Source organism: Squalius cephalus (genome assembly GCF_949319135.1).
Source record: "Squalius cephalus genome assembly, chromosome: 22".
Taxonomy (NCBI): domain Eukaryota; kingdom Metazoa; phylum Chordata; class Actinopteri; order Cypriniformes; family Leuciscidae; genus Squalius; species Squalius cephalus.
The window spans coordinates 22,582,375-22,609,400 of NC_137143.1; the positions used below are offsets into that span (position 1 = coordinate 22,582,375).

At 39.4% G+C, this 27,026-nt stretch overlaps 1 protein-coding gene across 2 annotated transcripts in view; it reads right to left on the reverse strand.

The window, feature by feature from the left end:
* Positions 1-27,026, reverse strand: part of LOC307150752 (kazrin-like) — a 146,241-nt gene that overhangs the window by 57,110 nt on the left and 62,105 nt on the right. For both annotated transcript variants that reach the window (XM_079858233.1, XM_079858234.1), the window contains exon 3: positions 21,442-21,646. In XM_079858233.1, the coding sequence (XP_079714359.1) occupies positions 21,442-21,646 (205 nt within the window). The remainder of the gene's footprint in view (positions 1-21,441; positions 21,647-27,026) is intronic.

A 27,026-nucleotide genomic window follows, 5' to 3' on the forward strand; every position in this document is an offset into this window, starting at 1 on the left:
CAAACTATTCATATGCATGTAAACACAGCCTTTGACTTCAACCACTACATTCAAAGTCAGCTAGTAATGTTTCCAGTTCTGTGTGCCATCACAACAACATCTCACATGAGTTTCTGCTAAAGTCTTTCTCTGCTCTGGAATAATGGTGGAAAAAATGCCTTCTTCCTCTAGTGTAAATATAACCATTTCTTTCCCACTCAAATTGCTCTTCATATTGCAGTGTTCACGTGATTGACGAGTTTATTTTGGAATTGTTTGTTTACTCATTCAGAAAATGCACTGAAGGAAACCGCACATTTGAAATACTACCTTGCGTGGTTCTTTAGCTCTGAGCTAAAGGTAACTGATCCTTCTTTACTTTCACCACAAAAGGTAATTCTTCATCCTCACATTCTGCTGAAGCACAAGCTTTCCAGATCCTTCAACCACCAGCGACGCCCACAACCCTGCTACTAGCGGAGGTATTGAGCAGGGCTCTTGAGGTGGAGCAAAAAAGAGTTGGGTTTCGGACAACATCCCACAGCAGAATCCAGCTGACAGACTAGCCATGGTTAATTATGAAGCTCATGGAAAAAATGTTTCAGTTGAAAGCCAGTCAAAATGGTGAATGAATGAATTTCATTGTTTTCTTTCCAGGAATAAAGGAGGCGGATCTCACCACACCACCATTTCTGAAGAGCCACAATATTTGGTGAAGAAAGTCAATTCATACAGACTAAATGGTGAAAGAAAGTGAAATGGTGGGCTCAAGAGAAGGAACTGCTATCTGGAGGGCAGGCTTAACTCTGGCTGGAGAGTAAGGCAGAGTAATTTATTAAGGGCAGGAATGGCAACATTTGAACAAGACATTCATTATGGGGCTGAAATTGCAAAAAGTGTGCACAAGACCGCTAAACATAAAAGTTCAGAAATGTCTTTTTACAACTGTCAATGCCAGACAGAAGGTGCTCATCATATAGCATATGGTAAGCATGTGGTAGCCTGGAGTACAAGATAATACTAGTAATTATCTAATCAAGATGTCCGCTGAAACAAGGTGAAAATGAACAGTGGCATATGATAATGTGATAAAACCAAAATCACGGCTGGTTTTAATATCTTTCTCAAGCTATTTATTTTTTGCTAGTTATCATGCAGCCGTGCCTCAAAGCAATGGAAATTATGTGACAGCTGATCAAACAGAGGACCTTAATTTCAACATAATCTTCCTCTGAGAGACAGACACTATTTGCTGTGATCATGACGAATGTGCTTGGAGCATCTTCTGGAAACAAATTAGATCTGTAAAATGTCCGTCACATTTTATATTGAGTGTATTTTTACCCCACTAATCAGGGCAAAGAGTGTCTCTTCTTCAAGACCTGAACTGTTTCGCAAACAGAAATACGATTTTAATTAGCATTTAGCCAAAGTTTGGATGGTTAGCATGATTCACCTAGCCCTTTCAGGTAAATGTTGTTGCAACTTTTGTGGTCACATGAGCAAAGATGACTGACTTCAAATTGCTTTCTTCAGTGAGATCCTGCACTAGCTGCACAACTGCCATTGAGATAAATGGGAATGCTAATGGATAGCTCTCTCCAGGTATTGCAGTCCTGCTTGGTTGAATCTTACACTTTGTGTCTCACAAATGAACAAGCTCTGCACACCCGTTTTTCATTTCAATCTGTCAGAGCCCGTCTCAGAATGCATACATACTGCCAGAGGAAGGCCTCTGCTCGCTCTTTTACAGCTAAAGCAATGGGGCGTTTTAATGGGATGAGCTGGGACTTTTCAAATGAGTGCTCAAGCATTCTTCAACTTCCTCGCTTACAGTCGTTTGAAGTCTGGACTCGAGTAAGATTTGCTTGATTTAAGGTGAAAACTCAGGACTGGGTTTGTGCAGATGGAAGGAATATGAAATGGGAGATTAACTCCACCTCCTATAGAATAAAAGAGAAAGGGAATGGTGAGGGGAAAAGTATTTAGTGTTTATGTGTGGGTACACAGCCAAATGGTGCTCTGGTGAAACAAGAAACCCTTACTTCCTGTTCATTTCACGAAGAGGCAATAACATTCCTTCCCAAGAGTAGTTCTTGGTCAACCCCGGCCAGATGTTTCAACATCACTGATGATGGCTTAAAGGTGACGTCAGACCCCATTCACCCAATGAAATTCTCTGACCTCTCGTCAGAGCAATTACAGAAAAAAGCGTTCATTAATAGTTTTTTTTTAACATGATCATGTTTACTAAAAATATGAAAATTAATAAAGTTGAATTAAAACTTATTGTTAATTTTAACAACCCACTAACAAAACAAATCTAGAAAGATTAGGATTGTGTCAAGTAATCTAACTGGAGTCAATTAAGATTATAGTCAGTAATATTAAAATTAATCAAAAGTTTGTATTTGTATTGTGTTTTTGAAAGGAGTCACTCATGCTCACTAAGGCTGATTTCATTTCATTAAAGATACACTAAAAACTTTAATATTGTGAAATAGTATTACTATTTAAAAAATCGGCTTTCTAATTTAATTTATTCTTGTGATGGCACAGCTGTGGTCATTTTCAGTCTTCAGTGTCACATGATCCTTCAGAAAATATTCTAATATGCTGATTTAGTGCTCAAAAAGCATTTATTATCAATGTTAAAAACAGTCGTGCTGCTTGAATTTCTCAGGATTTTTGGATGAATAGAAAGTTCAAAAGATCAGCATTTATTTGAAATAGCAACAATGTCATTACTGTCACTTTTGATTTATTCAATGTGTCAAAAACAAAACAAAAAAATTATATATATGGGTTCTTACTAAAATTATAGTCAAAAATGAATTAATATGACATAAGGGATAATGTAAGGGACACCCACACTAGTCAACAACAATTTTAACCCTCTCTTATCTCTACATTGCTTTCACCTGCATACATCTATACTTGAGCATCATTCCAGTCTGCAGTCCACGGTGGGATAACTCACCCATAGCTTTCTTTCTGATTCCCTCCAGATGTGCATCAGGATGGATGATACATCTAATGTATCCTTCCGAAGCGGGCACAGGAAGCACTATTTCACTTACCAGTGCATAGAAAAAAAGTTATAGTGGCTAACATATGGTCTTCATAAACCTCAGATTCCCACAAAGCGATATGAACGACTTGAAGGATGCATAATGTCTCATTTCCTGAGCCCCAACCCTGTAACTACGGTCTGCTGAGAAAATATGTGGCGTGTCACAGCTTATTGTGTTATGATGAGAGGGCCTAGTGAGGGAGGCTGAGAGACAGACAGCGCGCAGTGGGCTGTGAAGAAAAGAAACTGGGGAGAGAGGAAAGAGAAGAGATGGGGAGAGGAGAAGGGAAGAGCCTGCAGCCATTGCAGCACTAGAGCATGAAACAGGGCCCTGCGCTCTGCCTCGCCAATCATTCACTCTTTAGATAAGGAATTATGCCTCTCACAAGACACGCGTGGCTGAGAGATGACCAAACTGAAGAATAAACTGAGAGACAGATCAAATCAGTGCAAAGAGAGATTTTGTGAAATGTCATTTGCTGCTACTCCTCCTCGCTGTCCGTTTAAGCGCTATCTTGTCTCTGCTATATATCCAGAAAATATGACACCCTTCAGGCCAACTAAAAATCATAATTCGTACTTTCGATTTTACTTTGGCCACAGTCATGAAACGTCCACCACAAGGCAGTATTTTTGTGGCCATTTTACCCAGCTGCATCTGACTTGTGTGGAGGACAGAGCAATCTTCAGTCACCCAAAGGGACGGTGGAGAGCCTTGAGGTGATTGACAGGGCTGTCAACATTAACACCCGCTGCTATCGGCTTAGGAGAGTTAGGAAAATCTATACGAACTATCAAAACAAACATGAATGAGTTTACACAGGGTTACCAACAGAGTCGACACAAGTCGGACCTCGTCAGCGGCTTTTTGGCCAACTAAGCATGTTGAATACGCATCAGGCAGTAGGTGAGACAGATCACTATGATTGGCTGTTTAGCTTAGCGAACCAGTTCACGAAAAGAGCAGCGAAAGTGATGCTAGTTGATCATTGGCTGTAGTCTTTGGTGTAATCTACACACACTGTGTGTATATATATATATATATACAGGTGCTGGTCATAAAATTAGAATATCATCAAAAAGTTTATTTATTTCAAGAATTCAACTTAACAGGTGAAACTAATATATTATATAGACTCATTACATGCAAAGTGAGATATTCCAAGCCTTTATTTGTTATAATTTTGATGATTATGGTTTACAGCTTGTGAAACCCACAAAATCAAAATCCCAGAAAATTTGAATATTACATGAAATCACACAGTAATTACACAGTGATACCATTGTCATTGAACCAGGTTTTGGTTCTTTTGGCAGTGTGGGCCGGTGCAAATCCTGCTGGAAAATGAAGTCAGCATCTCCATAAAGCTTGTCTGCTGAAGGAAGCATGAAGTGCTCTGGAAATGTCCTGTAGACGGCTGCGTTGAGTGGACAGCACAGTGGACCAACACCAGCAGATGACATGGCTCCCCAAACCAACACAGACTGTGGAAACTTCACACTGGACTTCAAGCATATTGGACTATGCGCCTCTCCATTCTTCCTCCAGACTCTGGGACTTTGGTTTCCAAATGAGATGCAAAATTTACTCTCATCAGAAAAGAGGACTTTGGTCCACTGTGCTTTATTAAATCCAGAGTCAACGCAGCCGTCTACCAGGACATTTCCAGAGCACTTCATGCTTCCTTCATTTTCCAGCAGGATTTGCACCGGCCCACACTGCCAAAAGAACCAAAACCTGGTTCAATGACAATGGTATTACTGTGTAATTACTGTGTGATTTCATGTAATATTCTAATTTTCTGAGATTTTGATTTCGTGGGTTTCATAAGATATAAGCCATAATCATCAAAAGGCTTGAAATATCTCACTTTGCATGTAATGAGTCTAAATATTAGTTTCACCTGTTAAGTTGAATTCTTGAAATAAATCAACTTTTTGATGATATTCTAATTTTATGACCAGCACCTGTATATATATATATATATATATATATATATATATATATATATATATATATATATATACACACACACACTATATGTATATACTTACGTAAAAACGATGGAAAAGAAAATGCATGACCCTGAAATAAAAATTAGGCAAGCTTTGAGGTTCAATAATTTTGAATAAAAGTAATACTGATGCAATGGTTTAGACATCTGCATTCTCAAATTAGGCCTAAATGTTTTTGTTGATTGATTTAATATGTAAAAAAAAAAGCCATAAACTAGCCTATATTTTTTTTCCAAGTCAGCCATGAGGGCCATTTTTGTTAAGTTACTTTTAAGTTTCTAGCTAATCTATATAAACAAATGGGTAACACTTTAGTTTAGGGTCCAGTTCTCACTATTAACTAACTATTAAATACGACTTTTGCCTTAATAAACTCCTAATTACTGCTTTTTAATATTTATTAAGGTAGTTGTTATGATTGGGTTTTGGGTAGGATTAAGGATGTAGAATAAGATCCTGCAGAATAAGGCATTAATATGTGCTTTATAAGAACTAATAAACAGCCAATATCCTAGTAAAATGTATGCTAATAAGCAACTAGTTAATAGTGAGAATTGGACCCTAAACTAAAGTGTTACCAACAAAAGGTATGGCATACTTCTATACAACTATGAGAGTAATTTAGAACAAATATGACGGGTAAAATGAGACCATGACGAAAGACTTGCAGCCACGTCCATCACAGTGATAAACAATGATTAATTGCAGCACAACCCCTGGTTTCCAGCAATCGCCCATAAAAGGTTTATGGATTCATAAAAACTGCTCTTGAAATGCTTTTGTGATATTTAACCCTTTGCCAATCTGAGTGATGGCTGTCCAAAACAATGAATTTAATAAGAGCGAACAACAACCATTGACTGGGAAAAAAGCTGTAAATTTAAATTGCCTTGAGTTGCTGAGGTTAATCAAGGTCACATCCCCATAAGGAATGATTTATTTTAGCCCAATTTTACCACTGAAATGGACAATTAGTAATTCCTGGAATGGTTTTCCTTCTGGGAGAAGTATGTGTGGATTAGGGAGATATCTGGAGGAGTGATCTTTAACTACTCCTCTGAAAGAGCAAACTGAATTTTTCCATCTCAAAATGTGCCTAAGCTCATGGCTGGTAATAAAGTCTTCAGAGAAAATTGTGTGTTCATGTTTTCTAGATTATTTGCCCATCCCATGTGGTGAGGTCCTGCCTTAAGGCTATTGTTTGGACACAGTTCACCTCACATTGCATTGGTCACAGACAGGGCGTGGTTCAGGGAGGCCACGCTGCGGTTTGGAGACGGGAGGAGAAGGAAAAGACGGAAGGGGAGAGGGAGAGGGAAATCTCCCCACTCTCTGGGAGCTGACAGGAAAAGTGGGAGATCCCATGGGGCGAATAAGGCGAAAGAGATACTCCCTCTTCTTTGAAAACAAAGCTGTACTGAAATCTGTCTCAAGTGTACTGGTGCAGCTAACTAGAGCAAACATCACGCTAGTATTAACGCTTTTTCCACCCAAATAGTTCTGGTTCCCATGCCAGGAGATCTGTAGAGCTCGCTGAGAACCAGGCCGTATCTCCGGTGACTTGAGAGGTGAACGATGAACTAAGGGCCTGCATGAACGGCCCCTAACTGATGATGTTACTACACAACCTTTCCACAAACAAACATGGAACATTACTGTCTTGAGACATACACTACCATTCAAAAGTTTGTGGACAGATTTTTTAATGTTCTTGAAAGAAAGTCTCTTATGCTCACCAAGGCTGCATTTATTAGAATAAAAAAACAGTAATATTGTGAAATATTATACAATTTATTATAACTGTTTTCTATTTGAAAATATGGTAACACTTTAGAATACTGTTCCTTCATTAATGAATAACTACACAGGAACAAATGAGTAATGCATTAGTAACACTCTAGTAACTACTATTAACTAACAAGAAACTGATTAACGAATTAGTAAGTAATAGCGCTCAGTCGGATGTGGTAGTTCACTATTAGCTAATCAATAACTACTATTTTTCATACCTCACTGAAGACTATAAGAACTACAATATACAGGTTAATAAATATTTATAATGCACAACGTTTAATATAAGGTAATGGTAGCCCATTAGTAATGAATCAAGTGTTACTACATCATTCTAAAGGAACTACTAATAATTTGGATCAGTATTCTAAAGTGAAAAACATGATAACAACCTAATATTGACTGAAGTCACTGTAAGCTTTTAAGGCTTTTGTAAGGTTTTGGATAGTAATGAATCAAGTGCTACTACATCTTTCTAAAGGAACTACTAATTATTTGGATCAGTATTCTAAAGTGAAGATCATGGGAACACACTAGTAATGACTAAAGTGTTACCAAATCCATTGAAAGGAATTGCTATTCAAAATCTTACAAAAATCTCAAAAGCTTACAATGACTTCAGTCAATATTAGGTAGTTATCATGTTTTTCACTTTAGAATACTGATCCAAATAATTAGTAGTTCCTTTAAAATGATGTAGTAATACTTGAGTCATTACTAGTGGGTTACCATTACCTTTTATTATGAATTATGCATTATTCATGTTAATTATGAACCTGTAGATAGTAGTTCTCTGGGAGGTATGAAAAAAATAAAATAAAAAGAGTTTCTTGTTAGTGAATAGTAGTTACTAGAATGTTAATAATTCGTTACTCGTTTGTTCCTGTGTAATTATTCATTAATGAAGGAACAGTATTCTAAAGTGTTACCGAAAATATTTTATATTTACTTCTCTGATGCAAAGCTGAATTTTCAGCATCATTGCTGCAAAGCATTCTCATCCTAGGGCGTCATATACTGGCGCTTTTGACATTTCGTCAACATCCGACGCACATGGCACCCTTTAGCGTCAATATGAGACGCAGATTATGGGTAGGTTTAGGTCTGGTGTAGGGTTAGGGTTAGACCGCTAGGAGGCGCCTTCTGGCCCATATTTATCTGCGTCTCATATTGACGCTAAAGGGTGCCATGTGCGTCGGATGTTGACGAAATGTCAAAAGCGTCAGTATATGACGCCTTGCAGTGTCACATGATACTTCAGAAATCATTCTAATATGCTGATTTGGTACTCAAGATAGATTTCTTGTGATTATTATCAAAGTTGAAAACCGTTGTGCTGCTTAATACTTTGTGGAAACTGTGATCTATTTTGTAACATTAAGAGGTCATGGAAATTTATTTTATAGGGACATTTCACCCAAAATGATGTCATTATTTACTCACAATCATGACCTTCCAAACCTATATTGAAAAAAGTTTTTATTTTTTATTTATATGAAAGTCAATTTAGCTGTTTTTACCACCACTGACTTTTATTATATTGACAAAAACATCTGACATATTCATTTTTGTTCTTCATAAGAAAGTTAGTCGTACAGATTTGGAACATCATTATGGTGAGTAAAAAATGACAGAAGTTTAATTTTTGGGAGAACCATCCCCTTTAAAACATCATTAAGTATTCTATATTGAACATAACATTTTCTAATTATGCTCAGCTCTAAAATGTTTTATAGGCAAGAAAGTGCACTTTGTAAATCTCCATATATTACCAAAAAAAAAAAAAAAAAACCCCACAGTATTCATGAATGACTGAGTCATGGAAATACATGGGAACTAACATTGGTGTGGAGTTGGCCCAGAGCCATCTTTTTGGAGGTGGAAACATGCAGAACAGTCTCAAGTTCTTGAACCAGCACCCGCACCTTGTCTATGAAAAAAGGACATATGTAACAACGAACAAGAGAAACCTGAGAAGAAAACTACAGGGAAGAAAAGACACATCCCTGGGTTCCAAACACCCATCAAGCATTGCTTAACCTTTCCAACAAATCCTCAAAAATTCATCCACGTTTCAGATAAAATAAAATCCCACAAAATCAGCGAGGCGCAACACCTCCCAAAGGCTGATTTAAAAGCAATTTAAAACATCACCTCCGTCTGCGGGCGTTTTATTGAGTTCACTCTGTCGCATTTCTCTCTGCTTATCACTTTCTCAGGGTTGCGGGGGGTTTAGCATGCTGGCTTGTGTGAGTCCCACTAGTGTTGGCATAAATCACAAGGGCACTGCAAAGCCATAAGCTCCACCGCAGGCTCCTTAACACCCTGCCTACCGCCTCCGGCTACTGCCACTGATGCTGGCAGCGCTGTCATCTGATTATACTCATAATGGCTTGTCACAATTTTTTCATCAGTTTAAATTTAGTATTAGCTTGTTGGATTGCTTTGTGTCAACCTGGCAGAGGAAAAATCCAATTATGAGTGTTACTCTGTTAAGCACAGCTCAGAAGAGACACAGGCACTGTAAAACAAATGTTTTACACCTGTTTGAACTTAAAAACTTAATTCAGTTTCTGCCTTGAATTTTTAAGTATAATCAACTTGGTTTTACAAGTAATTTAAACTTAAATTACAGCAGTCAACATCTGAAGTGGATCAAAAAAGTTCAACGTTGTCCTAAGACAAGTACGGGTATTGTTCAAAATTCTTGTATAACTTTGATGAAAGGTTTTGATCCACTTCAAATGTTGACTACTGTATACTAAACTGACTTAAAAATCGAGTTGACATGAAACATATAACATGAAATTGCTTAAAATTATTTTGATGAGCTAAAGTAATGTAAAAACATAAATTGTCATGACCTACTTATTATTTGTAGTTTAAATGTTTACATGTTACTTACAGCTTGTTTGGGCTAGTTTAAGTGAAGTTAACATCACATAGCCAGACCGCTAAAGAGAAGAATAAGATTTGGTTCACAGTTCACAATGAAGCTTAGCCTGGCAAGCCAGACCTACATTAAGATGTTAGGTCTGGCAACTCACCATAGACACGGCTCAATCCGAGGGGCGGGATAAGCGGCTGTCTTTCAAATTTCCTCCGCACGCAATAGGACAGCGCTTCAACCAACCAGAGCGTTTTCCTAACAGCGGAGCTAACGTTAGTTGATGGATTCCACTTTTGAATCTGGCCGGCAAAACTACGAACACATCTTCCTTTTTTAAGAATGACTTAAGTGCCGTTCTTTGCTCTTTTCTCAAAGAAAAACTTAACTCCAAGTCCTCCAGAGTCGCGGCCAAAGCCGATTTGAAAGACTGTTTGCCAGAAGCAGCAACTCTTCTTTGTTTTCAAGTAGCAGGGAACCGTCGCAACTCTGTCGTTATTGCCCGCCCCGCCTACTCTATACGCGATGTGATTGGCCTGACCCAATTTAGGTTTTTACAGCTCCGAAAGTCAATGGAGAAGTGCTAGACTTCGTGCTAGGGTGCGTCTAGATTTCTAGGCCAGGGGTTTTCAAACTTTTTGTGTGTGTGGACCACTATTTGTAATCAAGAATTTTCGCGGACCACCTCATAATACACACATAATAAAATATGTCTACACAGAGTCCTACCTGAATTAATCTGCACCTCTAAATAGGCTTACTAGCTCTAAAACTATCATTGGTCATCACATCAGTACAACAGGCTTGTTAAAAGAAAGTTTACTGCACACAACGGCTGCCACATATTTAATTTATTTATTTACTCAAGCGCCCGATCGAGGGCAATAATCAGGTTCATTTGAACAGCAAGCTTATTTCCATAGCAATGGAGTATGAAATCTATACAGTAATAAGAACACTGGAATATAGTCAACATTTCAAAACCTTTGGTGATTTTAGGGGATTATTAATCTTCAGAGTTTTACAAGTCCTCAAAATGTACCTAGGCTCGAGTTTGTCCACTTAACAGCACATCCGCAAAACATTTCAGAAACGCGAGATCAAAAAACTAACTGGAAATTAAAATAATAACAGGCCTTATTCATTCCATTTATAAACATTTCATTTCATATAAACTGCCTATGCCTAACTGTGCGTTCACACCGGACGCGAATAGCGCGTCAAATTAAAAAAGGGATCATATGTCAAATTCGCGCCTGCCGCGTCTAGTGATACACTTGACCACTTTGTATCAATTCGCGCGTCAAGAGCGAAATTGACGCGCGTAAAAACAGAAGTTTGAAGCGAAATTTCGTCCGGTGTGAACGCACCATTAAAGGCTATGCGTGTGATGGGATAATGAAAACATATTTGCCTCTGCCCTTTCTCTTCAGAGAACCTGTTGCTATCCACCGAACCAATGTTGTGGTTCTAACGGCACTGAACTTGAATGTCACGGCCGAACACCACTAGGCTTTTTTAGTAATCACACAATAACTTGACAATTTAATTAAAATTTTACATCAATATAGGCCTACATATTCTTTTTACTTTTTTAATGTGAATTTCCTGGTAAAATGAAGGTAAAAAAAAAAGATTATTTTATATTTAATTTAGCCTTTCCACGGACCACCTGCAGTACCCTCACGGACCACTAGTGGTCCGCGGACCACAGTTTGGGAATCGCTGTTCTAGGCTAAATGAAGCTGATTCGGGCCAAAAAACTGCCATGATAAAAAGAGATTGTTTAAACAACCAATTACAGTTTAGTTACCTCTGCTTTATATATGAAATACATTAGTATACTGTATACACATGGAAGGAAAAAAATTAAATACAAATGCAGTGAGAGGGTGAAAGAATGGTTGTGTAGAAAACACGCTAAAATCTCAGATTACATTATTATACACTTTACCATTAAAAAGTTTGTGGTTGGTAAGATTGTTGAATGCTTTAGAAAAAAAGTCTTATGCTCACTAAGGCTGCATTTATTTGATCAAAAATACAGTAAAAACAGAAATACTGTAAAATATTATTACAATTTAAAATAACTTTTTTATTTTAATACATTTTAAAATGTAACTTATTTCTGTAATGGCGAAGCTGAATTTTCAGCATCATAACAGTCTTCAGTGTCATACGATTCTTCAGAAATCATTCTAATATGCTGATTCGGTGCTTATGTAATATTGTTGAAAACAGTTAAGCTGCTTAATATTTTTGTTGAAACTGATCTCCGTTCTAACATGATAAATGTCTTTAAAAAAAACATCTTACTGACCCCACACTTTTGAACAATAATTTATAATCTTAGATTATAAATAATAAAATATAATAATTACAAATCTCAGGTAATATAACCTAGATAGAGACTCAAAATGAAATTTAGCAAGATATAAACCAATAAGCACCAGTAAATATGTCCGATTAAGACCACATTGTGGATTTGTTTGGCTCGACTTCCCTGATGATCGTGTTTACTGCTTGTTCTGGTCTATGGACCATCAGACTTCACAGCCAACGAGGCATGCAGCTCTCTCATGCCATAAGTATTGCCAGGGGTACATTCACACCATCTGTCAGTCACTGAGAAATGGCCCATCGATTTGCTAAAGAGCTTTTTTTCTGCAAATAAAATCTCACTTACACTCTTTTATAAGTATCTCTTTCAATCTTTACTCTGCTTTAAAGGTTTACTACAGTTGTGCTGGCCAATATGGCAGTCGTGTTAGACTTACACGTACACCTAGCTATTTAAAAAATACTTCAAATATAGGGCAGGAGTAGTATGGACCACTTTAATGATACTTTCACATCCTTTCACTGCCTCACATCAACTTCTTTCACATCTTTGGCATATGACATTGAGATCGCACATCTCAAGCATTACTTAATCTGAATGGTGACTTGGCCAATTTGCAACCTTAGACTTTCCATCAGGCATTCAAGCGTGTGCAGATGTCATTGCATTAGACTTTTCCTCATTTGTCGTGCAAGTGTTCGTCTCTAGGGACGCAGAGGTTCGCTAGCGTCTCTCACAGGGTGAGCTGTGAGCAAAGAGCTCTGCTAGGCCTACTTTTCAGTTTCACACTTTTCGCATCCAATAGCTTGCGTTTAGAAGCACATTTTAATCTGTTTGAGCTCACCAAGCGAGAAAGTGAACTTAGTGTGATACCTCACTTTTTCATGTAGATTTGACACCTGAGCACCAACCAGCCGGAATTGTGAATAATGTATTATGCTTTAGCGGTACTGATTTTTAGGGAACCGTTTCCATTTTAAAAGATCAGCAAATATATATTGTGTGTAGATTTATTTTTCCCTCCTGAGACTGGATGTGTATCTGATTATGGTAATACAGTCCATTCATTTATGAACCAAAGTTTAACATACTATGGCCAATAAACTGTTGGAACAAGCAAATTGATGACAATGCAGAGACAGCATCCATATGGCTCTGAATTATGCAAAACCTGAATGACGTGTCTGCCCTTGACTAGGGAGAAAATATTCATAATATGCAAAAGGTAATGCAGATAAGATGAAACCTCTCCACTTTAGCACAACAGTGGTTGGTTTTAAGGGCCATTCACACCCAGGAAGATAACTATAACTATAAACTCTATATATAAATATATATTTTAATAATCATTCAAAAGTCCATACCTCAGCTATAACTATCATGGCACAGAGAAACAATGTTGTTGAAATCACTTTCAGAATGATTTTTTTCAACTGATGAACAATAAAAAAAAGGTGTGAACAGGCCTTTATACAGTGGGGTCCAAAAATCTGAGACCACATAGAAAATCTGGTAGTCCAGATTAAAATCTCATAATTAAAAAAAAAAAAAAAAAAAAAAAAATATTTTATATTAATATTATATATGTAATTAAAAATGAAATAAACAATGTCTTTGTCAGGCTTCTGGAAGGATGAAGTAGGAGACGAACACGAAGATGAAGGATTCCAAGGATTTAATTCTCAATATTAAACAGATACAAACAAAAGGGAGCGTGCGCTCAGAACAAGGATAACCTAACAATAAACATTGACCGACCAGTGATGAGTGAACAGAAGGAACTTAAATACACAGACAGATGAACACAAGACAGGTGATGCAGATGATGATGATGATGACGAACAGGCGGGTAATGAAGGGAGTGAGTTCAGGTGTGGAAACAAGGAGGATTCTGGGAACTGTAGTGCAGACAGGACGATGACAGACGGTGAATGTGACATTACTCCCCCCTCCCGGTAGGCGCGTCCTCGCGCCGTCGAAAGACCAAAGGGGTGGGAGGGTGGGCGCCCTGGAGGCTGACGGGGAAGACAAGGCAAGGGAGACAAGGCAGGAAGCCTCCAGGGCGGAGCAGACTGTGGGTGTGGTCACGGTGGAGCAGGCTGTGGGCGTGGCCAGGACGGAGACGACACCTCGGGCGGCCACGGCGGTGAGGACCCTTCGGGTGGCCACGGCGGTGAGGACCCTTCGGGCGGCCACGGCGGTGAGGACCCTTCGGGTGGCCACGGCGGTGAGGACCCTTCGGGTGGCCACGGCGGTGCGGACCCTTCGGGTGGCCACGGCGTTGCGGACCCTTCGGGTGGCCAAGGCGGTGCGGACCCTTCGGGTGGCCATGGCGGAGAAGACCCTTCAGGTGGCCACGGCGGAGAAGACCCTTCAGGTGGCCATGGTGGTGAGGACCCCTCAGGTGGCCATGGCCCCTCGAGTGGCCAGGACGGAGCCCTATGGCCCCCCCCCAAAAAATACTTGGGAAAAGTCCCGGATACCAGAGAGGGCTCGGTGCTGGGCAGCGATGAGGGCTCGGTGCTGGGCAGCGATGAGGGCTCGGTGCTGGGCAGATCCAGCGAAGAGGGCTCGGGGCTGGGCAGATCCAACGATGAGGGCTTTGTGCTGGGCAGATCCAGCGATGAGGGCTTTGTGCTGGGCAGATCCAGCGATGATGGCTTTGTGCTGGGCAGATCCAGCGATGAGGGCTTTGTGCTGGGCAGATCCAGCGATGAGGGCTTTGTGCTGGGCAGATCCAGCGATGAGGGCTTTGTGCTGGGCAGATCCAGCGATGATGGCTTTGTGCTGGGCAGATCCAGCGATGAGGGCTTTGTGCTGGGCAGATCCAGCGATGAGGGCTTTGTGCTGGGCAGATCCAGTGACGAGGGCTTTGTGCTGGGCAGATCCAGCGACGAGGGCTTTGTGCTGGGCAGATCCAGCGACGAGGGCTCGGTGCTGGGCAGATCCAGCGACGAGGGCTCGGTGCTGGGCAGATCCAGCGACGAGGGCTCGGTGCTGGGCAGATCCAGCGACGAGGGCTCGGTGCTGGGCGGATCCAGCGACGAGGGCTCGGTGCTGGACGGGACCAGCGATGAAGCCTCTGGGCTGGACGGGACCAGCGGTGAAGGCTCTGGGCTGGACGGGACCAGCGGTGAAGAAGGCTCTGGGCTGGACGGGACCAGCGGCGAAGAGGGCTTTGAGCTGGGCGGGACCAGCGGCGAAGAGGGCTCTGAGCTGGGCAGGACCAGCGGCGAAGAGGGCTTTGAGCTGGGCAGGACCAGCGGCGAAGAGGGCTCTGAGCTGGGCAGGACCAGCGGCTCTGAGGGCTCTGAGCTGGGCAGGACCAGCGGCGAAGAGGGTTTTGAGCTGGGCAGGACCAGCGGCGAAGAGGGCTCTGAGCTGGGCGGAACCAGCGGCGAAGAGGGCTCTGAGCTGGGCAGGACCAGCGGCGAAGAGTGCTCTGAGCTGGGTGGGACCAGCGGTGAAGAGAGCTTTGAGCTGGACGGAACCAGCGGCGAAGGGAGCTTCAAGCTCGGCGGAATAAAAGAAAACAAAATCTCTGCGGGCATGACGCTGTCAGTCTTTAGCTCGGCGGGCATGATGCTGTCAGTCTTTAGCTCGGCGGGCATGAAGCTCACTGTCTCAGGCGCGGCGGGCATGATGCTCACAGTCTCAGGGGCGGCGGGCACGACGCATACTGCCTTGGTCTCGGCAGATCTGGCGTGAAGTGCAGGCTCGGCTGGACTGGCGTGAAGTGCAGGCTCGGCTGGACTGGCGTGAAGTGCAGGCTCTGCGGGACTGGCGTGAAGTGCAGGCTCGGCGGGACTGGCGTGAAGTGCAGGCTCGGCTGGACTGTTGGGACGAAACTCTGGAGGAGCTGCCATCTTGGCAGATCGCACTGATATCAGCGGAAGATCTGCCAAGCTGGATAGCAGTCTGTGATAAAGCGATCTGGTGGCAGGCCTGATGTGAAGTGGTGGAGAAGGGAGATCGGGCTGGACAAGGGGGTCAGGCTGGATGAGTGGATCGTCCACAACTCCCACTGTGAGAGAAGAGCCACACACCCACAGAGTGCGATCAATGAATTCCATGAAGGGGAGATGAAAGTCGCCCCACAAGAGCATCTGATCCAGTGGATTACTCAATCCACTCCAAAATGTCATCTTCAGAATATGTGGATCTTTACTCACATCTTGGAAGTAGTCAAGATATATTTCAACATATTCTTCCAGAGACAAACTCCCTTGCTCCATGTTTGGTTTGGTCGGTCAATCTGTCAGGCTTCTGGAAGGATGAAGTAGGAGACGAACACGAAGATGAAGGATTCCAAGGATTTAATTCTCAATATTAAACAGATACAAACAAAAGGGAGCGTGCGCTCAGAACAAGGATAACCTAACAATAAACATTGACCGACCAGTGATGAGTGAACAGAAGGAACTTAAATACACAGACAGATGAACACAAGACAGGTGATGCAGATGATGATGATGACGAACAGGCGGGTAATGAAGGGAGTGAGTTCAGGTGTGGAAACAAGGAGGATTCTGGGAACTGTAGTGCAGACAGGACGATGACAGACGGTGAATGTGACAGTCTTAGGACTATATACAAATTATAACAAATTAAAAATGATTCTGCACTACTTCTAGGTGTTAGGGTTCTGTCACTTCTGTCTAGTTTATTTCTTGGTTTTGTGACAGAGCTCTGACACTCCTGTTTTGTCATGTCTTTGTGTGGGAGCGCGGCTTTGAGCGTTCTCGAGCCTTATGAGTGGCTTATGAGTGTTCTCATTAGCTGCGTGTTCATGTCTCATTTTGTGTGAGCACATGGCTTGTGATTTGTTTTACTGGCCATGTGCTTGTGTTCTAGTCATGTTTGGTGAGAGCACATGGCTTGTCAAGTGTGTTTCCTTGTGCCATGTGCTCTCCTGTCGATTGTCTAGCCCCTCTCATCTTGTTACCTGATTATTAGTTAATTTTCCCCACCTGTCCTTCACTCAACCCTGCGTTCCAGTCCAAAATTGTCATGCCCTTCACTCGCTAACTTCCCTCCGTCTCGTTCACTCGATGTACGTCATTGCTTACGTTGCATGAGTGCCCACTACTGGCGGAACCTTTGCAATAGGCTGAATTGGAACGTGCCTTGATCACTTAGAATCCACTATGGGGTTGATTTATTATAATTTTTTTCCCTTACGAAATTGTTTAATGCAGCATTCTATATGTATATAGGTGTGTTTGAGTTGTTTAAATTTTTATTTTTTAAAATAATTAATATATCATAGAGTTGTTTGTGGTAGGGTAAATTAAACGCAATATACTATTTTTTATAGCTGATTATACATTTTGGAGATACATGTAAATCTACATGTTCACCCTAGTGAAAAATAAATGTACCAAAATGTATTTGAATAAATACCCTGCAATTGTACTTTTGGTATACTAAATTGATATACTTAAAATCTGCTAAATTGGAACAACTAATTTTGTACTTAATGCACTTTAGCTATCCAAAAATAGTGCTGAAGTCCAACTAAAGATATACTTAAGTATATTTCATTGTGCTCAAGTGGAACTATTGCAAGTATACTTTAGGTAGACTTGAAAAATCTTGCATCTAAAGACTGATATTATACAGAGATCATTCTATCCTTACTGAGATTTATATTACATTTTAGGCTTAATATTAAGAAATGTGCATTGTGCAATAAAGAAGTACTCCAAATAATGTTTAATTATAGTATTTATATCAGTAAGCCTCAACCTCAAGCATTATGTCAGTAAATATGTTCATGGATTTGTAATATACAAATAGTAGTAATTATAGTATAGTATGAAATAAATATATTTTAAATACAATTTGGTATAGGTTTTTTCACTAGGGCATACATGTAATTCTTTCAGGATATCTCAATCATCAGTCAGATATATCAGTTTAAGTTCATCAGATGATTGCACATGAGTCTGAACTATATTCGCAATCTGATAAGCCTAATCGCATCCTCGTAAAGAAAAAAGGCAGTGTATTGATTTAATTTTTGCCTTGTTAGTGGTGCTAAGAAAAGTAAAGGAAAAAGCATCATTGTTATGATTAGGGATTTCAACAAACCTAAGTATCAAACTTTGTTGCATAACTTGTCCTACACCATTTATGCTAATTATACGTTTATGCTAATTATAATACCTCGAATTGTGTGTCTTCAGGAGAAGCAAGCTTTTAGTAATCTAATTGGATGATAAAGACAAGGGTAACCGTAAAACCCTAAAGACATGTCCTATCTAGAACTAGAACAGTAGTTCTCAACCAGGAGGCCTCTGAAAACTTCCAAGGGGGCTGCATGTTATTAATGTATAATATCATATAATACTGTAATATGTAATAATGTTATGTTATTAATAAACATTTATGTAATTAATGTTATTAATTGAAATGTTTCAAAAAGCATATAATCATAATTTAAACAGAAATAATATGTTTTCCCCCTCAATCACTATTGTTTTTAATGGAGGACATGCCGTTCTTGAAACTTATTGAATCACAAAATCATATAAATCTATTAGCCTATAATAATATTACACCCACAACACTGTGGTGGTTAACCCGCCTCAATATAGTTTTCTTCTTTAGATCCTGTCATCACATAAATTTCACTTGTCATGTAAAGATGGAGGAGAGGCGAAGCACAACTGGATGCCACATCTCTCCATTAGGCTGTCATAGTCCATTAAACACCGGCCTGCTTTCAACTTTATATTCAGAGTGTGTCCGCCTGCAACATGAGGTAAACATTTCGAGTGTTTGTAACAAAATGAAAAAAGTTATTAGCCGCAATAAATGCTTGTGTGGTTCGTAAAAGGTCAGGATAGTGGAAAAATACTTCACCAAAAAAAAAAAAAAAAAAAAAAAAGGAAAGTGAAATGAAATTGAACCCAATCCAAATCCGGCCCTACAACAAACATGACTTTTCGTGGCCCTCAGCCTTTGGCTCGATAACGACGGAAGGATGTGAGCAGAACACAAATGAACCCGAAGCCCTGATTAGAGGAATGCTGTTTTTGAAACGGGAGGGGGGGCGGCTTTGTGTTTAAACTATGAGAGAAACTCCCACATACGGCAGGACAGAGGAATGTGTATCTGATTACATTCTGCCTGCTCAGCCTCCGGCTCTCCCATGTAAACAGTCACCTGACTGATAGAGAGAGAGAGAGAGAGAGAGAGAGAGACTGAGAGGGGCAGAGAGAGAGGGAGAAGCATTACATCAGTGCGCTGGTAAAGAGGAATGTGGGTTCACTGCAGTGAGATGCCTTAAACCCATGTGAAAAGAGAGAGAGAGGGGGGAAGCTGTGCTGTTCATACAATCTCATTCATTTAGAAGGGTCCCGCTAATGACACCTGTTCAAACACACAGTTTCTATTACTTTCGCTCCATCTGAAAGAGTCTCAGCCTGCAGAAGACCACCGGGGGGAATGTCACCCACCGCTGGGCTGCCCTGCATGCTCTAACCCCTATAACATCATCAACCTGACACAATATCAATACACTGGACCTCGCCGCACACACACAGACACTGTCCGAGCCGCTTAACATGACCTCTAGCCTGAATTAAAAACTGCCTTGGGCTATGAAATCTGTACAACAGAACCGGACGGATCTCGCCACACCTAACTTCCTTTCAGAGAACATGAAGTGAAAGTTGAGATAACCAGTAAAAAAGATGAGTCACAACACACAATGATAAATGAACTCACATTCAGGGTAGTTTTGGTAACAATTGCAATAGGATGCATTTGGTGACATTAACATTAACAACAATACTTTTATAACATGAACAATTATTAATCTAGGCTACTATTGTAAAAATACTATTGTTCATTATTAATTCATGCTCATTTATAATACATGAAACTACCATTTAAAAGTTTAGGGTCAGTAGTATTTTTTTTGTTAGAAGAAATTAATATTTTTTAATTCAGCATTTTTTCAAATTTAAATTGAAAGTAAAAACATTTATAATGTTACAAAAGATTTATATTTCAAATAAATGCTGCTCTATTCATAAAAATAAAAAAAAGATCAGCATATTAGAATGATTTCTGAAGTATCATGTGACACTGAAGACTGGAGTAATGATGCTGGAAATTCAGCTTTCCCAAAGGAATAAATTACATTTTAAAATATATTGAAGTAGAAAACAGTTATTTTAAATTGCAATAATACTTTTAAATATAAAAAAAAAAGGTTTTAATGTCTTTTTGATTAAATAAATGCAGGCTTGGTGAGCATAAGAGACTTCTTTCAAAAACATGTTAAAACATCTTACCGACCCCAAACTTTTGAATGGTGGTGTATATTGATTTATACAACTTGACATTTTAAAAACTTTTGTGAAACTAGGATTAATAAATTCTGTAAAAATACTGTTCATTAGTTAGGTTTCATGAACTAACAATGTTAAAAGGAACCTTGCTGTCAAGTTTTTGACAAGCACGGGTCTTGTGTGATATCATCAAGCACTTTTGACAATAATACCGAGATTGTCATCTCGACTTAACGTGATAGTTCACCCGAAAATGAACATTTTGTCATCATTTACACACAACCATATGATGTTTCTTTATGTTCTGTGAAACATAAAAATAGATATTTTTTGCCCATACAATGGAAGTCAATGGTCCCCAAAACTGTTTGATTATAAACATTCTTCAAAAATCTTCTTTTTCATTATTTTGTAGAAAGAAAGTCATGCAGGTTTGGAATGACATAAAGTTAAGGAAAAGATGACAGGACTTTCCTTCTTGGTGAGATATCACTTTAACATGGAAATGTGTGGGAGAATGGCCGTTTTAAACACTATCATGTCTGACACTGGCTGACAAACATTTCCAGCTAAATCTCACGGCATCAGTTAAGCCAACATTGCTGTGTTGGGCCTGTCGGGATGCTCAAATCATTCTACCAATGTTTGTCTTACAGTTGTCTAAAAGCTAGAAGCAAGTATTTTAACATTATAAAAAAGACTTTACCTTTAACTAAGTTTTAGTATCAGACCTGAACCACGTGTTTCATGTTATTCCCTGCGAATCAACTGACGACAGTCGAATCCAATGCTAGCTTTCATTTTTCTTCTCTGTCTCTCTCTGGCCTCTCTCTGCCTGATATATCACAGCTGCGTTGGAAAGCCGTCCCACCGGCTACCCGGGAAACGGGACGAGGCAGTGAAGAACGGGATCAGCTGCCCCCTGTCCTCCCCTCTTTACTTTCTTCTCTCAACAAAAGCTCATTCCCAACCACAAACCCTTAAAAATGAACTATTCTCAACAGTAATAAGTGCAGCTCACAGACCAAGCAAAACTTGACACATGTCTTACCGTGGAGGTGGTGATGGTGGTGATGGTGGTTCTGCTGGTTGTTCTCCAGGCCCACGGGGTTGCATGCCCCCAACTCGGCCAGTCTGCGGCTGGTCGCGGAGAGCTCGGAGCGCAGGTTGGTCACCTCCTGGCTGGCCGACTGAATGGCCCCATCGATCCGCTGAGCCAGCTGCTTGTTGTCCTCCATCATTTTCAGGATTTTGCCCTGAGAAGCAAATCCACACAGAGGTGCATGGTGTCAAGGGCTCGGTCAGGGGGTAGAACAAGCCGCGGGTCCCCTGTCCCCCTTTATCTCTCCACGGCTGCCACAGTTTAGACCACACAAACAAAATACGCGCTGGAGAAGAGGAAAAAAAAATCCCAAGTCTCCCCTCCTCCTTATCCCTGCAGAAAAGACCTAATCACTACCTGTCCTCTGTTAGTGTGTGAAAGAGAGCTGATCGTGTGATAGAGAGAGAGAGAGGGAGAGAGAGAGAGAGCATGTGAGAGAACGCAACGGACAGACGAAACAGCAGGTAGAGGAGTGAAAGAGTTCCCGCTGAAAAACCGCGCTCCCAGCAGCTGCTTCCAGAGAGAACACAGTGCATTGAGAGATGACATGCTCTCTTTTAAACGGAACGTACCATGTGTGCTAGATTTCTGGGGGAGAGAGGGAGGGAGCTAAAGTGCGATGTTTCTGAAACTCTGTAAACTGCAGGCTTTGCCTCGGAGAGCTTCCCTGTTTGTATTGGTTTGTAACAAGTAAGTAACTGTTGTTATGTTGCCGATGTGGAAAACAAGACAAGACTTTCTCGCACTTCCTTGATCCCTTGACAAACACTTGTCAAGCTGGATACATCTATTCTCTCGGACAAACACACTCCCACCCCTTTCCCTTTCCCTTTATTACATATTCATTCTTTTGTCCCTGGGAAACGCTCCCCCACTCTTGAGGTTGCAGATGGGGGTGGGTCGACTCAACTCAGGGGGAGAGGAACCAGGCAGACCTCTGTGCTGGACACGAGGGACAGCTATTAGTCCGGCCCCCTGCACGCAGGAAGTGAAGAGAATTACATTGAAAGCAATCAATCTCCTTGCAGGGTCAAAAGTTTGGGGCTGATTTTTAAAAGCTCTCTAGTCTTCAGATGCAGACCCAAAACGATTTATCCTTTCCCAGAAGTCTTACACAACAGATTGAAAAGTATGTATGTACTTTAAGTATAGGAATCAAAGAAGCTCCTATGCTGTTCAGTGAGACGCTGGCCTATGTTGCATTTGGATGGACCTCGAGCCTTTTGAACAGGTGTTGGGGGAGCCATAAAATCTGCTAATACGTTTTATTTATTTATGAATGTATGTATGTATGTATGTATGTATGTATGTATGAATGTATGTATAAATGTATGTATGAATGTATGTATGAATGTATGTATGAATGTATGAATGTATGAATGAATGAATGAATGAATGAATGAATGAATGAATGAAAAATTACTTACATTGCTTTCAAGGTCTACTCATCATATTAATTCATGCATTAACTAAATAAATAATGAAAATAATGTATATGTAATATGTATGTATGTATGTATATATATTTTTTTATATATTAGGGCTGGGAAATGATTAATCGCGATATATAAATACACACACATGCAAGTAAATATTTAAGAAAAATGTGTTATTTATATATAAAATATTTATATTTATTTATAATACTAATTATATATAATATATATATACAGTATATTTAAGCAAATATTTCTTAAATATATACATGCATGTGTGTGTATTTATATATACAAAATAATTATGCACAGTACACACACATATATTATGTGAACACAAACTTTTATTTTGGATGCGATTAATCGCGATTAATCATTTCCCAGCCCTAATATATATATATATATATATATATATATATATATATATATATATATATATATATATATATATATATATATATATATATATATATTTGCATTGACAGATGCTTTTATCCAAAGTGACTTACACTGCAGTATAACAATTCCTGTATTCAATTCCTGTAAAATATATAATAAAAAATAAAATGTAAAACAAAAAATACAATTTAAAAATAATATATGCATTTTGCAGATGATTTTATCCAAAACCACTTACATTGCATTCAGGTACACTTTTTATCAATTCATATCTTGGGGGTGATAGATAAAAATAGGAAATAGGAAACGGTTGATATGTGCTCGTCAATCAAGCCATTTCATGCACAAGTATTTAATTTTAAAATAAACAGAACCAATCTAGGTGAATGCCTACCGATTAGAGGCAAATTCAGCCAAATTTAACCCCTGCTTATGACTATAATCAACACCAGTTTTTATCGGCGTGGCTTTTATATTCCGCAAGCAAAGCATTGGCTGAAAATGAGCAAAACCACTAAATTCCTAGAGCAAATTGATGGGGTGTGTGAGTGAGAGAAGCAAATCTGGTGAACCATCACAGCAAAAACCTATCATTTCAACACTCTGACTGAGACGCGTCCTCATTGGTATTCACAGGAAGCGATGCCAGAAATTAATGGGGAACAACATTGGAATCCACACTAAAAACAACTATTAAAATATGAAAACAAAGATTTTCTTTTTCAGCAAATAAGTTTTTGCTGTCTGAGGATTTTCATTTGCATCCATCTTGCTCATAATTTAAAGATGAAGTCACAAAGTTTTCAGTAGGCAGACTGATTGATTTCCACCAGAAATGAACTGGAAAGAGCACCACATCTGCTATGCTAACACCATTCATGCTGAGATTCAGGCTGTAGCTGAAAAAGGCAGTGAGGCAGGGCTTTGTTTTCAAATCCTAGCCCCGAAACCACTATAGTCACACAAAATAAAAGAGCAAGAGAGTTAGAAAGAGAACGAGAAGGAGTGGTGGAGAGAGAAAGAAAGAGGAACATGTTTGGGAAAATCAAGTCCAGGGTGTTTCATATTCTGTGGCTTTTCCGTTCTACAGAAGACAGAGAAAAGATCTCAGTCGTATTAAAAGTCGCCTCCATTGACTGGAACACACCAGGCCTCACAAAGGACCTGGAGTGAACAATGCTGAATGTCAGTGGGAAAGGAAAAGGGCAGGAACTGGACAGGTAACAGTTGTTCAATGGTTTTTACAACAAGGCCTTTCCCTAGGCTCTGTTGTTGTCACCTGCCTTTTGCCAAGAATATGCTCAAGCCGCTTACCAAACAGAGTGAGCTCTACAGCCAAGGTCGCTTTCAAATCAGAAAACCCTCAGAACTGGGAGGTCTGGATCACAAATAGTCTACACACTTTAAAGGAGAACTCGGCAACTCTAGCGAACTCTAGTCACTTCTTCGCTGATTTTCCCTTTTGTTGTCGCATGTTTTCCCCACGAGCTCCCCCTACAGCTGTGGGGGGGCGTATATTTCACAACACGGTCGTAAAAAACTCACTTGCGGCAGCCTCCTCCCCCTCTCTACCGCTGCTCATGTGCGTTTGTTTTGATCGGAGCAAGCCAACTGTATCGTGTGGAGCTATGTCTACCGAGGTGGGTAATACATCATACATGCGTGTGTGTTTATGTCGAATTGCCGTAAAGCAATTCGTGTTTCGCGCTCGTTCTCGTTCTCGTTCTCGCTTCTCACGAGACTTCCAATTTCTATCTTGCCGGGACGGTAGTCCCCAAGTTGCAAGGTTGGTTTTCCGCCTGGGAACGCTGGGGGGAGCGGGGAAAGTCACCAATATCACCAGAAAAGGTTGTTTAACCATCCAAATGAATTCTAGACAGTTTTATTTAGTTAAAAAAGTTACCAAGTTCTCCTTTAACACCAGGCTTTTTATGATGTCGCATCATAAGTGGAAAAAGTACATTGGCTGGTAGCAAGTGACATGACATCATGAAAGCTCTGACTGGCAAGAACAAAACAACTTCACTATCAACTATACAAAGGTGTGACAGAATTTTTATATATATATATATATATATACATACATATATATATATATATATATATATATATATATATATATATATATATATATATATTAGGGCTGTCAAACGATTAATCGCGATTAATCGCATCCAAAATAAAAGTTTGTGTTTACATAATATATGTGTGTGTACAGAGTATAATTATTTTCTATATATAAATACACACACATGCATATATATTTAAGAAAAATTTGTTATTTATATATAAAATATTTATATATAATATAAATTATATATAATATAAATATACATACACAGTATATACATGCAAATATTTCTTAAATATATACATGCATGTGTGTGTATTTATATATAGAAAATAATTATACACCGTACACACACATATATTATGTAAAAACAAACTTTTATTTTGGATGCGATTAATCGCGATTAATCTTTGACAGCCCTAATATATATATAAGAGTTATATATTATATTAAAGTATTCATTTATTTTAAAAACTTAAAAAACATATATATATAGACTTCTGTTTCAATTGTTCACAGAACTAGGGCTATATGTGCTTTTTAAAGATGTAGAAGTAGGTCATTTACTTTTCACATTATAAATTGTTTTCCCTATACTCCTTTTATCCCTTAATACTTAATACTTGAAATGTCATTAGGCAAATGTGTACTAACTCAGTGCTAATTTAATTCAAAGACAACAAACGACTTTCCTTTTTATATAAAATCCCATCTGGATTTAAAAAAGTAAACAATAATAAATGAATTAAGAAGTTCTTTCTCCATCATTCATTGCTTAATGCGAGTTTGGCTATAGGATTGCTGTGTGTGTTCGGCGTTCATGCTCGCCTGAACAGAACAGAATGAAACCATTTTAAATGTCAAATAAATTCACATTAAGCTTAAATGCGTTTTTTTAATAATATATAATTACCTCAAAAAACATGTTAACCAATCACTTTCTGTAATTGTTGTGATTACACTTAGTAGCAGAGGTTGGCTTTGTATATCGTCATCCCTTTATTTATTTTTTTATTTTTACATATTGCACAGATTTCTGTTATATGAAGTGTCTCTTTGTCTGTTATTGTCTGTTTTTGATGTTTGAAAACCATAATAAATAATAATTATATACGAAAAAACATGTTAACATTGGCAGCCATAAAAACACTAAAAAGGTTTTTAAAAAATCAAAACTGAAACACACACACACAAAACCCCTATACTACCACGGAGTGAAAGCTAAATTGAAATGACAAACTAACCCTAACTAATTAAAAACCTGGCATTCAGCTGATTATTCAATGCTGGCACATTCACTGACAGGACCCAGCCGCATTTCCTCTCGTGGGGCGTCTGCTTCTCTACTGAAAAACTTTCCAAATAGTTGTTATTCGTTTGTGCACTTGGTTGCACCCGTAAATAGCATGTGATTAAGCAAGAGCACTTAAAATAAGGTATCGATAAACGGCCACAGTGAGAGGCTGGACTGGTTAATTGAATATCGACTCATGCCAGGTAAACTGGAATATTTGCTGTTTTGCTCTCAAAGAGAGTGAGAGAGTTTGGTGAGCACAGCCAACTTTTTAAAAGGCTCTTATCAGGGTGCTGTGTGAAAATCCTTCGGCTGCCAACTCTGTTTCCTCACA